General features: G+C 41.4%; 1 protein-coding gene across 3 annotated transcripts; it reads right to left on the bottom strand.

The window, feature by feature from the left end:
* Nucleotides 1-162: 162 nt before the first annotated feature.
* Nucleotides 163-14281, bottom strand: LOC103151040 (zinc finger protein 335). Of its 3 annotated transcripts, none has more exons than XM_007570870.2 (28): nt 13698-14281; nt 11712-11905; nt 11345-11621; nt 10740-10817; nt 9376-10509; nt 9094-9273; nt 8115-8279; nt 7774-8032; nt 7506-7683; nt 7300-7412; nt 7200-7218; nt 6368-6484; nt 6202-6275; nt 5932-6092; nt 5611-5834; nt 5415-5514; nt 5247-5335; nt 4334-4590; nt 4134-4242; nt 3859-4050; nt 3582-3724; nt 3335-3474; nt 2347-2444; nt 2130-2216; nt 1758-1841; nt 1645-1686; nt 1421-1526; nt 163-777 (listed from the first exon to the last, which is right to left on the bottom strand). In XM_007570870.2, the coding sequence occupies exons 2-28, from the start codon at nt 11901-11903 to the stop codon at nt 656-658; spliced, it is 4740 nt and encodes a 1579-aa protein (XP_007570932.1). In that variant the 5' UTR covers nt 11904-11905; nt 13698-14281; the 3' UTR covers nt 163-655. The 3 variants fall into 3 exon arrangements, with proteins under 3 accessions (XP_007570932.1, XP_007570931.1, XP_016536624.1); XM_007570869.2 differs by lacking the exon at nt 13698-14281 and adding an exon at nt 13118-13535; XM_016681138.1 differs by lacking the exon at nt 13698-14281 and adding an exon at nt 12619-13102.
* Between the last annotated feature and the right edge of the window lie 164 nt (nt 14282-14445).

The following is a 14445-nucleotide window of genomic DNA, read 5'->3' as shown; positions in this document are numbered from 1 at the left end:
AACAAAAACAAACTTTGCTTCTGATTGGTCTTTGCATCTTACACAACTGCATGTCATTACATGAGCTTCACATCCTCTAAACAGCAACATCCTGAATCTCTACTGCTTCCACAACCTCCCAACAACAAAAACTGTTTTGTAGACATAAAAAAGCTCTAGACGTGTGTACGCAAAGCGATTTATTTGGTGTTAGCTTTTAACTTATGATACACATCTTACCAACTCAAAACACATCATCCATAATAAAGCAAAAGGCTAATGAAAAACGTATATACATAAATATTCAATAACTAAACAATTAACTTAATACGAATATAAAATAAACACTCCCTTTTGTCCTTCATTTCACTTACAAAACTGGGAAAAGAAGTTTTAAAATTTTCTAAAACATGTTGGATAACATCGTCTTGCGAGTTGAAGCAGCTCAGGCACACAAACACTGTACTTAAACCCACAAAACAGACAAACCTTGTTCAAATGTACTCTGAAACATGCAGCCCCTATTAATAATTTAGAAGCAACAAGTCTGAAAATGTGCATTTATTTTCCACAAGCTGTTGATCTTTTGCAGACGAGGCTTCGGTCCGCAGCCTTGTGAATGCGTGGATGCATATATGAGTTGAGGTCGCGGCTGTCCGAGCTCGCGTGGACGTCTCTACTCGTTGGTGAAGGTAATGACATCATAGGGGATGCCCTGCTGCTGCAGCTGCTCCAGCTGCTCCGGTGTAGCCTCCGTGTAAAGTGTTTGGGTCTGCCCCATGGCTGCATCTGCTACAGCTGCAAGAAGAAAAGTTATGTTTATTATTATTGCTGGCATCCCGCTTGAGGTTGACGAGGAAAGAGGGAGAGAAACGGGACAGAAGCTCACAGAATTTATTGTATATTTTAAAGTAGTTCTGTGCAACTAAAAGCAATAATTTTTGCTTCAAGTAATAAATAAATAAAAAATTTAAAAAAAAAAAACTATTTGATTTTGTGTGCATGATTCCTTTAGACTGCATTTGAAAGTAGTGTTTGCATATTGAGCAGTGAGCAAGACTCTAAAGAAAATAAGACTTACAAATATTAATGGCATTTTCTTCTCCCGAGTAAAATTTAAGCTGATAGTGAAGGTCCACAAACCTCCCATATTTACATGGAAATTCAGCACAATCTGAGAAAACATCATGTAATATATGCAGCGGTACCAACGGGATGGAATATCAGGAAAAGTACAACAGAAAATGTAGAGTCCTTAGTACTTAAATTGCAGCAGAGGTTCACATTGGTGTTAGGTTTTCTATATTTGCCATCATTCACATGGAGATCTTAGGGAAGTCTTAAGCTGCTGTGAAAATGATCCGAATCTTCTTTATCATTATTATTAAATGTGAGACATGTAAATTAATGCAATCTTTTAAACTTTTTCCACTTTTTCCACCTGTGACAGCAGAATGTGCTGCAGCTTCCAGGTCCTCCGTGTTCACCACCTGAGCCTCAGAGCTGACAGGTACGTACTGGATCTGCCCATCATGACTTACAGCAATCTGCACAAGCAAAAAAAAAAATAAATCATCTCATTGCAAATGATCCAGCATCAACCACCTCTCTTCAATCAGTTTAATTTACCGACGTTAAATTTAAAATAAATCAAGTCTGCCTTACCGGCTGCTCATGCTCGTATTGGATAATGTGTCCATCAGGCATCTGCCCAGCAGAAAAACACCTTCAGACATTGAAGGCTTTCATTGGGAAAAGTGAGAGAAACTAAATATTACCTGAATTTGGTTACCATCAGATACTACAACGTACTCCTGAGGAATTAAGTGGTCAACTCCATCCTGTGAGATGATGTACTGAACCTGAAAAAGAAAAGAAAAAATGAATGATAAAAATACTGCAGCTTAAGCTTTATAAATGTAATAATGGTTTGTATGTGAGCAGGCGACGTTTAGTTTCTTATTAAAACGACCAGGCATAAAATTAAGAAAACTGTACTTAAAACTTTGTAATGTGATTTTAGGAACTAAATAAAGAACATTTTCAAACAAAATACATATCTTTCATTATTTATAATGCCTTTTGACCATAGTTTGTCATATAATTAGCCATAATAAATTAACCCAATGAATCAGCAAAGTGTCTCTTACTTCTGCCACCTGGTTGTCTCCAGTCATCAGGTGCTGAACAGTCTGACCGTCGATGGTGGTTATCTGCTGGATGTACGGCCCTTCCTCCTGACGAATGCACAGAGAAATTAATGTTTTTATATATATTCAAACAACAAGCGAAAATCACTCACTTAATTTTCAAAGAAGTAAATGATCATTTTTGTAACGTTAACACTAGAACTGCTGGTGATGGTACCTGATCGGACAGCGGCTGCTCTTGAGATACAATGATGTGATCCTGACTGAGGGCCTGCAGCCGCTCTGGAGTGATCGTTGTCTGATGAGCCTGCAAGGCTGTTGCAAAAACAAATCAATGATTTGATGTTTTGTATCAAATCATAGCAAAAAAAAAAAAAAAGACAGTCAATTATGTTGGTCAATTAGTTCTTCACTGTAACAATGCTTCTTGGCTTTATTTCCTTTTAAATTATGTAACATTGGGAAGGAAAATGCATTTGTGGGTTGAGCAGCAAAGTTGCCAGTATGCCACTTTGGCCCCATGAAAACTTCCTAAATCCTCTCCACCAATTGCAAATAAAGGGTTGGCCATTGCCTTCCTACACAATTCTCATCTCCCTTCAGTTCTCTGTCTGGGATTTCTCTACCTTAAGAGAGAAGACAAGGGATTGCCACTGTTGGCGGAATCTCATCTTGATATTTCTTTGAACTGAGATTACCCCCAAAGATTAAAATTCTTGTTTTCTGCTTAATCTTTTTAACCAGATGACATATTTATTGCACTGATCAACACCAGTGCAATGTATTATACAAATTAAGTTAACACTTTATTTGAAGGGGCGTGCATAAGACTGTCATAAACATGACATAACATCTGTTATGAACATGAAGGAGTCTTTATGAATCTTTAAGACTGTTGTAATGAAGCGTCATTTGGTAAATAATGACACTTTTATGGCAAAGTTGCAATAAAAGTTCATTAAAATTGCCAACTTTGCACTATTGCACTAAAAGCTGTACTAAAACTTCCATTAAAAGTAAATTAAAAGTGTCAACTTTGCACTAAAGTGTCATTATATACAGAATGACACTTCGTGACAACAGTCATAGAAATTCATGAAGGCTCCTTCTTGTTCATGACAGGTGTAATGTCATGTTTATGCCAGTCTTATTCCCACCCCTTCAAATAAAGGGTTACCCACGTTATTGTTGTGAGTGTGGCTTACACTGCAGGGTGGCTAAGGCTTCTTCGTCACTGTTCACAATGATTGTTTGCTGAGATGCGCTGCTGCGGCTTTTGCGAGTGGGATGATCCTGACTGTGGAGACGCTCCATGTGGAACTTCAGATGACCATTACGGTTAAACCTTAAAGAGAAAAACAAAAAAAACAAAGAACCAGTCATATGTACAGATGTTCGGCACATTTCATCCTCAAATCTTATTCAAAAAACAAAAAAAAGTTCGCTTCCAACCTTTGTCCACAATGTTTGCAAGCGAACGGCTTCTCGTTGGTGTGGGTCATCATGTGACGACGCAAGTCTTTCTTATTCTTTGAGGCAAAGCTGCAACTTGGACACTTATGCGGACGCAGGTAGGAGTGCATCCCCATGTGAGACTAAGGATGTTGTGCAGAAGAGACAAATATGTTTTCCCTTCTTTGATACTAAATGGTGCTTAAATTAACAACTAAAATTACATTAAATATCTGATAAAGAAATGAATTCATGAAGCTGCTGCTGAGAGACGTGCCTTCACTTCGGGCCATGAGGTTGAGGTGAAGTCACAGTCAGGACATTTAAAAGTGTTGGGATCCAAGTGCGCCCTCTTGTGGTTCTCCATGTCGGAGCGACCGTTGAATGACTCCATGCAGATGCGGCAGCAGAATCTCTTGGTGTTGGGAGAGCTCGTCGCTGTCGGCGAGGGTGGAGCTTCGCTGCTCAGCTGGCAGGAGAGACGAAGCACACGTGTGAGAAACCAGAAACGACGTTTATACACCCCCCCCTAATGAAAATACTGGTCGTTACCTCTACTTGCTGCAATACGCCGTCAGCCAGAGCTGAAGTCAGATAGTACTTGTCGCTTTTCAGGTTCTCTGATGCAGAGACGTCTAAACCCTGACTGCTTTCATCAGCACTGAAACACAGCGTTTTAATAGGACTAAAACCTGAAAGCACTTATCAGAATTGAAAGAAACAGATATTCTCTGTGTTCTGTGTTTAGTCACCTGTATGCGGGGCTGTGGACTTCTCCGGCAGGCTCTTCGACAACACTGAACTCGCCTCCATCCTCGTAGCTTTCTATGGCAATGTGGGTAAGCTCCCCAGGGTCAGAGGCGGCTGCCTCGTAGGCCTCCTGCAGCACTGCTTCACCGTTCTCAGACACGTGAAAGGTCATGATCTTTTGACCCTGGCCGGGTGCAACGGTCAGGGCACCGACTGCTCCACCTTCCCCCTCACCACCTTCTGATTTCAGCACTGCCACCTGTGAAGCGTGAAGGGTTAAATGTACCCTAAATATTAACAAATTCTTGTAAAACTATGGTTAACTCATGAACCCTTTCACCTTTTGTCACATTACAGCCACAAATTTTAACGTATCTTATGTGATTAACCAACACAACGTAGTGCATAATTGTGAAGTGGACAGAAAAAATGCAAATGAGAATGATAAAGGTGCATTGAATTTCAGCTTGTATTTATTTAGAAGAGTCTATGGTTGTTCTGTGAAGTTGCCAGAAGTTTGCTAGAGATCAAACTTCATCATGAGGACTAAGGGAGAGAGTCAGCAGCTCAGGGACAGAGTTGTGGAAAAGTTTAAAGCAAACAAGTCCCAAATAAGTTCTGTCCCTCGCTTTACAATGTCAAGATTTCTGGATACGGAACGACTAGACGCCTAGCAAAACACCGAAACTGACCGGTTTCAAGAACCAACAGAGATTCACAGCTCAGTTGTGCAAAACTGTTCCCATTAAAAAAAAGGTCTTGACACAGGAACGCTGGTCTTACTGAAAGAGTGGTAGGTAGAAAACCGTTGTTTAAAGAAAAATGTTGACAAAATTTGCAAAGTTCTAAAAAGGTATGCACAGCGTTGGTAAGAATTGCTACAAATACGTCTTACAAAGACAATTTTTAACAAACCTGTAAAGAGTTCCCAACAATTTCCCGAGCGTTGCTCATGTTCAGCAACAGATCCAGGGCATTTTGAGCAGACAGACCACCAGACTCAGCTAAGGAACAGATTCAGAAAAAGTCAGGTTGACACGTTAAAAAATATCAAAGAAATGCCTTGCTAAATAATGAGCTGACCATGTTCGTAGATTATAGTTGTATTTCCCAATGCGTCCTGGGTCACTGAAGCATTTTCTATCCCCTGCATAGCCTGTAGTGTTTCAGGATCCACAGTAATCTAAAGAACGGTGATGAGAAAAAAATAAATAAATAAAGCAAAATATAACAGCAAAGTGATGTAAGCTGTTTAATAAAACGGTATAAATGGACTCACTATGGTGTTCTGTAATGTCGGACTGTTGCCGTCATGTTGTTGTTTGAGCTCCTCTATCTGCTGCAGGGTGAAGAAGGGTTTCCTTCGCCTTCTGACTGGCTCGTCAGGGTGAGCCAGAGCCCACTCGTCAAAGGCCTCTGGGTGGCGACACTGCACATGGAGACGCAGGTTCTTCCTGTGTTTGGTGGTGAAGTGGCACATATCACAAGAGAAAGGTTTCTCCCCTGCAGAGAGACGCAATGCCATGAGTACAGACTCATTATAACGGGGAGGGTGGGTGGGAACATGGAGACACAATGAAGTCTCGACTCAAACACCGACCTGTGTGTTTGATGGCCATGTGTGAGACCAGGAACTCCTCTTTGGACGTGGAATATTTACAGTAGTCACACCTGAAGGGCCTGTCGTTGGTGTGGGAGAGCTGATGGTTGAGCAGCAGCTTCTTGTTTTCACAAGAATAGTCGCAAAACTCGCACTTGAACCTTGAAAATGTACATAGACGTAAATTTACGACGCATTTTTTGCCGTTGCAATATTGCTCGTGAAAAGGTGCCGAAGAATGAACGAGAACAGAAAGCTTTCAGTACTCACTTGTCTCCAAGACTCTGGATGTGGGTCAGTAAGTGCATTTTGAATGTGTACCTCTTCTTAAAGGATTTTCCACACTACGAAAAAACATAAAAAGGCTCAGGAAAATCTCTTCATACGCAGAAAATTGCGACGTAAAAGCAGAATTTGACGCGAAAAGGCTCCACACCTTGTCACACATGTGTGGCTTCTCAGAGCTGTGAGTTTTCATGTGTTGGGTGAGTCTCTTTTGCATCGGGTACACCTTGTCACACACCGGGCACGGGAACTCCAACACCTTGGGAACCTGCGGGGATGAAAACGACAAACACGCTGGTGAGAGATAACACAGACAGAAAAGATCTGCCCATCAAACCAGAAAATATGCACTCAGACTTTCTGCCCAGGGCGGTATGTCCTGCAGGGCGTCAAAAGGCTTAATTTCTGTTGCTTATTCTTAATTTTACATGGGTGGACGGGTCTGACGGCGTTAAAGTTGCTAGTTGGTTCACAGATTATGATTTAGAACCAAACACTGTAATTCTGTGTTTTGAAAGAGTCTTGGTGGCTTTTGACAGTTTTTTTTATTGCAATGAACGGAGATCCTTTCTCATTTGAGATTTTTCCATCCATCTGTTAATCAGTTTCATGAAGGGAACTGACACTGCTGCTTTATAGTAAGCACTGACGAGCAACAACATTAAACTTATTCAAAGATCTTTTTAGCCAGGTAGGTTTTTAATAGTTATTTCAATTTATCTTATGCCCTGTGACAGACTGGCGACCTGTCCAGGGTGACCCCGCCTCTCGTCCGGAACGATAGCTGGAGAGGCACCAGCAGCCCTCCCGTCCCCACTAAGGGACAAGGGTGTAAAGAAAATGGATGGATGGATGGATTTATCTTAAGGTGTATGTTTTTTGAAATTTTTTTTTCTTTCATATTTAATGACATTTTGATGATTTATGTCTTGTTATGCTCATAATCTTTCGGCCTGAGCTTTGTGAAAAGTGCTATTACTCACCAACTCTTTTTTTCTTCTCCTGCAAGATCATAAAGATATTATTAGTTGTAATTTCAGAAATTATGGCGAAAACTTATTACATATTTGTTAAGTTGCTCACTTCTCTTTGCTGTGAACTGCAGAGTGTCGAATAACATCTTTCTTGTAAACACTTGAGTAGTCACACTCCTCACATTTAAATGGCTTTGTGCCTTCGTGATTGAACATGTGCTCCTGCATAAAAGAAAAAAAGTCTTCTTGTGACGCATTTCAGAAAATAAAGTGATGTGGAGCCTGAAAGCTGCGAGTTGCTTTGCTTGTACTGACCTTCAGTGAAGACCAGCGCTTGCAGCGGTAGCTGCACTGGAGGCACTTAAACAGCTCCGGGTCATTGCCTTCATGAGAGTCGATGTGAAAGCGCAGATCCTCCTGGGTGAGGAAGCGCGAACCACAGATCCAGCAGTTGTGGGGCCGCAGCAGAGGTTTGAGTGATTTATAGTACCGACTAGAACATGTTGAAGTCGAATAAGTCATTTATGCATCATAAAATCTTTTCATGCCACTCATGACAATATTTACAAACTTTGGAGCTTACTTGCGATTCATATACTTCCTGTATTTCTTGCGTAGGAAGCGCTTAGAAGGTCGGCCCCGTTTCCTCGGGAGGAACTCTTCCTCTGGCTGGGAGTTTGACGAAGGGTCTTTGTTCTCTGAGTCAGATTGGCTGATCGCTGCTTCAGCTGCATCCTCGTTAATCTCTCTACCCAGACCTTGGCCCAAACCAGAAGAGCTTGCCTCTTCAGCTGCAGACGGATCCGCATTGAGCCTGGACCACTTAGAGATGCTTTCTGCTTCTGTGACAAACAGCCGAGGATAAGCGACAATTCGACTGCAAGCTACAAGTTTGAATTTGTGTTATTGCAAGCAACGTTTCACCTTTGCTGCTGTTCCCTTCACCAGAAACGTTGTACTTCCTCGGGCGACCGACCTTTCGCCGGGGACGCCCTTGAGATGAGGAGGAGATGGGAGTGGATGTTTTCTTTGGGAAAGCTGAAAGTCTTCCTTTCATCTCCTGATCTATCGGGTTGTAGTCGCTGTCCTCTGGAGACAAACAGAAGAGCAACGTTAAGGTTGTAATGCTCCAAAACTAGCCTCAGTGCTTCAACTCTTGTTTTTTGTCACATTATAATCACAAACTTTAATGTATTTTATAGAGATTTTATATGACAATTTGTAAGGTTAAATGAATTTGATATGTTGCATTTAATATGTTTTATAACTTGAAAAACTGTGAGTTATAACTTAGTAATACATTTGAATATGCTCTTAAAACATAACTCTTTTAACTTGAATTTTGGCCCACTACAGATTATGAGTTCATCAAGTTTGTCTACTTTTATTGATGCTTTTATTTCTGAGTGGATTTTTTAAAAGTATTTTATTTCAAATGTTTTTCATGTTCAGCACTTTGTTTTTTGCTTTCTGTTATTAATGGTAAATGTAAAGATGGGCTGACTGAGTTAAGCCAAGTCCACCTGTGTGTAATTTAATCATAGTTTAAATACAAAACCCCTAAAGTCACAGGTTGGAAAAGAATAGCATTTATTAGAGAAGCAGCACCATGGTAGCTCTGGAGGAGCAACAACAGAGCTAAACACAAACACACACCACAACATCTAGGAATTTGTTTGAAAATCATGTTTTTCTGTCCTCTTCACAATTATGTGCTATTTTGTGTTACCTAATACCTAAAATTCCAATAAAATGCAACAAATTGTGTCACTGCAACAAGTCAAAATGTGAAAAGGTTTAAGGAATACTTTTGCATAATGCTGTAGATGTTGGTTTTACAACTTAAACAATGGCGAGAGGAAATCCGCTCAAGTGTTTAAAGAAAATGTTTCCCGCCACTCACCTTCTGGATCGTCGATGGCGCCAGCGTCCACAATATCGTCCTCTTCTTCTTCTGGTTGCTTCACGGCATCCTTCACCTCTTCCGCTTTCCTCCTTTCTGCCTCTTCTCGCTCTGCTTTTTGACGAGCTAACGTCTCGCTTTTAGGAGGTCGACCACGTTTCCGTTTCATTGGTATTTCACCTTAACAAAACAAAACAAAACAATCAGTAAATAAGAATAAAAAAATATGATTGCGACTATCCAGTCAGCTTTCTCGTTTATAGACATAATCAGAATCCTTACCGGCGGGTTTAAAGTGTTTGTCCCTCATGTGGTTGATGAGCGTGTCTTTGGAAACGCTTTTGTACGGACACATCTTGCACTTGAACTGATGAACAATCACCACCTCCATCATCTCTTCTAACTCAGCCAGGTTCGGCTGGTGGTCTCCAGAACTGCGCGCCGCGGCTGACGTGTCCATGTCTCTGGAGAACCCCGGTTCATCCTGGGAGCCCCGAGGCTCCTCCGGGCACGGGGAGCTCTGTTGGGCCGGTTCAGGTTCTTGATTAGACGCATATGTGCCGCTGCTGCTGATGTACAGACCAGGTTGACTCTCGTTGCATTCCATCGCCTCAGGAAGTCCGCCCGTGCCCGCCGTGTCTGCAAGCGGGTGATCTGACGAGGAGCTGTCGTCGTGATAGAGGGATGCCTCAGGGCCGTTGCTGTTCTCCGTGTAGCAGGAGTGCTGTGGCTGCTGCTGCGAGTGCTGTGGCTGATCTGGATCCTGGTTCTGGTCATCATCATCATCATCGTCGTCATCGTCATGTCTAGTCTGATATCGCGAACAGCCGGGCTGCTCAGAGTCTGCAGCCGCAACACAGTCCCCTCCAGACTCTCCTGCGTACTGTCGACTGGTCTGGGTCCGGTGGTCGGCGCTGCTGTCGATGTAGCCGCGCGAATGATGCGGCTGGTCTCTAGCATCTGCTACACACTGTAGATACCCAGAGCTGCAATCCACCACGTAGTGGCTTCTGCTGGTGGGGTTTGAGTCAGCTCCGCTGCATTCCACGTATCCAGGAAGGTCCTGGTCACTGTTGTTCCCGCTGTAATCAGGGAAGCCAGTCTGGGAGCGAGTCTGGTCGGGTTCCTCGCCCGAACACTCGAGAAATGACGATGAAGACTCCTCAGTCTGGTCCGGGCCGTCTGCGCTGCAGTCCATGTACTGGGAAGGATGGGAATGCTGGGGCTGGTCGGGCTGGCTACTGCTCTCTTCTCTGTAACCGGAGTGTCCTGGATGATCATCGGGTTGGTCCGGTTCAAGGCCGCCCTGCAGGTCTCCCTGATCCTGGCAGGTGGACGTGGGGCCTTCAGCGTGAGCCTCAATGGCGACACGGTTGGACATGGCTGAAGATGACATCTGGGCTACCATAGGAGCCCCTGCAACATGCAAGGAACAGAGATGGATTTGAAAACGTTCACTTAGTTGTGTGGAGTACATGAAGAAACAAAAGTATGGATGATCTTATTGCTTTACTGAAATTCATCCTTTTACATTCACGTGGCACAGCACCACATGGTGGTGAAGATAATATACCTGCTCTGAAAATAGACATTTCATGAAAGTGATGATAACATTTAAAGTGGGTTAATGGATGAAACACACTTACCATCATCTGGTCCTTGTAAAACAAGATACTGTGTAGTTTCTGCACCTCCGTCTTCTGCGCTGGTGACAGCTATGCAACCTTAAATAAAAACACAGCAGACATCACTCACTGTACTATGAAAAATAAGTACAGTTCCTCGAACTTTTACACACTTGCGTGCATTAGTGGGATTCAAAACTGGGATTTTATGCAACAGACAGATGAAAGAATAAGGAAAATTATATATGATTTGAAATTTTGTTTAAACAAATAAAACTGTGAAGGGTGGTCAGAAGTGGATGGAGTTAGATATAGGCTTGAGTAAGATTTGCAAAAGAGTTCCAGCAGAACAACCGCCCTGAGCCCACCACCAAAGCTGCAATGAAATTTGATCAAAGCATATTTATGCATTGGAAAGTTCCAGTCAAACTCAAAGCCTAAACTTGTTAGAGAATCAGTGTCAAGACTCACAAACTCACAGGACTTACAAATAAAATCAAAATTAAACACATCGACAATTGCAGTTGCAAAATGACAAAGTATGAAACTGTTCAAACATATGGACACTCTCAAGACTTCTTAGACTACAAAAGGACAAAAAGTATGAAATTCTTTTTCGGAAATACCGTTCATGACATCGGGGCCGATGGTGGACTCTATGATCTTGTCGATTGCAGACCCCAGATCAGATGAGGTAGATGCTGTGGAGTCAGAAACCATCATAGCTCCGTCTGACACAGCACTGGAGTGGACCAGAACTTGAGCCGATTCAGACACCAGCAGTGACTGGGTCACCGTGGAGACACTGGACACGCTGGTGGACTGAGCCACGGAAGACGAGTCTGGAAGATGAACTGAAGAAACTCTGACGTCTGTGCTGGAGCTGGTCTCTGGGATGAACACCTGGAAAACAAGCGGAAGCAGCACGTTGTCTTCCGATGGCTTAATTAAATTCAAGCTGTCTTCCAAAAGAGGACATTCAGAAAACCTCACCACGAGTCCTTCTGAGCTCTGTCCCACATGACAGTCTGACTCTGGGGCCTGCGTGTGGGAGGCAGCAGCATCACTGCTGTCTGCGGACATCGCCTCTGATGATTCCATGCCCATGCCGCTTTCAGACGGCTCCTCCATCCCCGACGGGCCTGCATCGCTGCTGCTTTCCACCTCATTCTCCTCCGAATCCATAACTACAACAGAAGAATAAAATAAATTAGGTCAAAGTTTAATCTTTAAAACATGTTAAAAACATTCACGTAGGTGTACGGTTTCAAGGTACATACATCTAAGCAATATTTAGTTGCCATCAAGCAATTAAGCAATTAAGTGTTAAAAAAAGATCTTGCTCAAATGTAAAATAGTAACTGCCAGTTAAATAGTGGAGGGTAAGATGCCCCTAAAAGCTCATGTGATCTAATTGATTATTTTAAACTCTAATTTTTTAACACAAAAATGATCAGTGATAGATTTATGACTTTGTTTATATATTACTTATCAGCTGGTAATGTTTTTTTTTATTCAAAAGTAGTCAATGGTAAGCAGAGAAATATTTTAAATAATCAAAACCCATTAATGGAGCAGGTGGTGAGAAGCCCACTGGTGAGATCATCAATGCTTATTCCAGTATTTCATCAGTTTGCAGCATTTAAACCAAATACAAATGAAGAAAACATTGACTCATGTCTGTCTGTTTCATCATCTCAATGTATTAAAAATATTCCTAACACATTTTAAGATTATATTGGCCTCAAGTGTATCTATTAAAATTAACAAATGATTTTGAGTGTTGTCTTGCCAAACCTTGTCAAAATAATTTCCACCAAGCTTGAGTCATACATTTATTTACATAATTGTCACATAGAATTACTTCATGGTTAGTAACTTGGATATCTTGAATTCTTACCTTTGATTACCTAAATCTAAATTTCTGATGACTCAACTGTAAAAATACTACTGATGTGCACCACTGTGATTGTGCATAGCAATAATTCAAAATTTTGCCAGCTGGGTAGCCTACTTTGGAATACGCAAAGAATATGGGACTGCCTCTGGTTGCAGCATTTCATCTTTATCTCTCTAAATGAGATTGATTGAAATTATTTAAAGCCCTGTTATTTCCCGCGAGGGAAATACAGTCTAATACTATCATTCTGCCTCCACCTAAAGCTGTTTGTGGTAGACAGGATTTCACAAGTTTTTTAATGAGCATAACAAACACACTTCCTTACAAAGGTGACCCAATTGAAGGAGATATAAATAGGTTTGCCTTCGGCACCTTTATTTTAACAAGAAAGGGGGGGGAAACAACCAACGACAGACGCCTCTTATTTTTGTTTTCAGCCTCAATCTTATATTTTGGATTAAGTACTTTGCTACTTAAAAGTGTCGACTAATATACCTACGTTTCTCCTTAATCATATGTCCTGCCTAGCACCTTTGTCCTTACAGATTCCAGGGCTTTTAATAAACGTGCATTTTGGAGGATAAACGTGATTTTCATTGATCATGATTCAGAATAAGTCTTCTTGTTTACTGTTCATTTGCTTATCCAGAGGCATAAGCTAACAAGTTAACATAGAAGCTAACGGATTAGCATTGTGTTGGATCAGTGGTACTACTGGAATGCGTTTTAATATGTCTTAACAAAAACAGGCCCCGTTTCTAATGTTGTAAGGCTGACGCTAGGCAAAAATAAAGCCGTCCCAAACATAAAATAACAACATTATCCCAGCACAAAGCTAATTTGGCTCAGACAGTGGCAAAGATTAGCAGCTTTAGGCAGGCCTAGCTGCCCTTCACCCTGCCTGCTGCGCGTCGCCATTATACACCACTTCAAGTCTTTTCCATTCAGGCATTCTATGAGCTCTACTGGCCCGGGGACCTCGAGGGCCTGAGCGGCGACAGACCGCCCAAATACCCTCCCTGAAGAAAATGAAAACATTTTCCTTTCCAAACATCAGAATTGTTGCTCTTTTTTCTTACCTCGTATTTTTGAGGAGATGAGTATCCTGTAGCGTAGAGGCACCGAGTAGATCACAACATAGCAACCGATAATTGTCGATTCTTTCTAGTCGGGCGCCATGAGTATCTCCTCGCTTCCTGTCGTTGCAACCGGATCTTATTTATTGTTTTTGTTTCAAAGGGCACTTTTTGAGATTTGCAAATTAAACAAAGACATCAGCATCGACCATCAGTTTTTACCGTGTAGAGGTCCCCGATTAGACCCGAGTAATAATCTGATATCTTTATCATTTTGTGGACTATTGTTTTTAGAGGAGGACGTATTACACAGAAGTGCGGAGGAATATTAGGCTTAACTGCCTTTAAACATATTTACACAAATTCAGATGTTAAAAAAAGTCTCCTAAATGTGCTTTTCATAACGAATTTCTATGTAATGTAAAACCCGTAAATTAGTGGTGATTTGTAATGCTAAGAAATCTTTCAACAGAACATAATAAAAAAATGTCTCGTCTTCTGTTAATTTTCTGTTCTTTACTGCAATTTCTTGTTTGCATTTGAAGTCTTGTTTCTAGAAATGCCGTGTGCTTTGTATAATTTATTAAATAAAATACAAATATGTGTTAATCAAATTTCTTTGGTGCATTTCTCAGATCAGAATCAAGATGTAGTTAGAGAATTTCAGACTTCACTCTAAAGAAGTCCTATAGAAAATTATAAGGTTATAAGGGCTGTCAGATTGCAGTTAATATATATATATATATATATA

Source organism: Poecilia formosa, unplaced genomic scaffold (assembly GCF_000485575.1).
Source record: "Poecilia formosa unplaced genomic scaffold, Poecilia_formosa-5.1.2 Scaffold270, whole genome shotgun sequence".
Classification (NCBI taxonomy): Eukaryota; Metazoa; Chordata; class Actinopteri; order Cyprinodontiformes; family Poeciliidae; genus Poecilia; species Poecilia formosa.
Note: the sequence above shows the minus strand (reverse complement) of the source record. Positions and strands in the feature narration are given on the sequence as shown.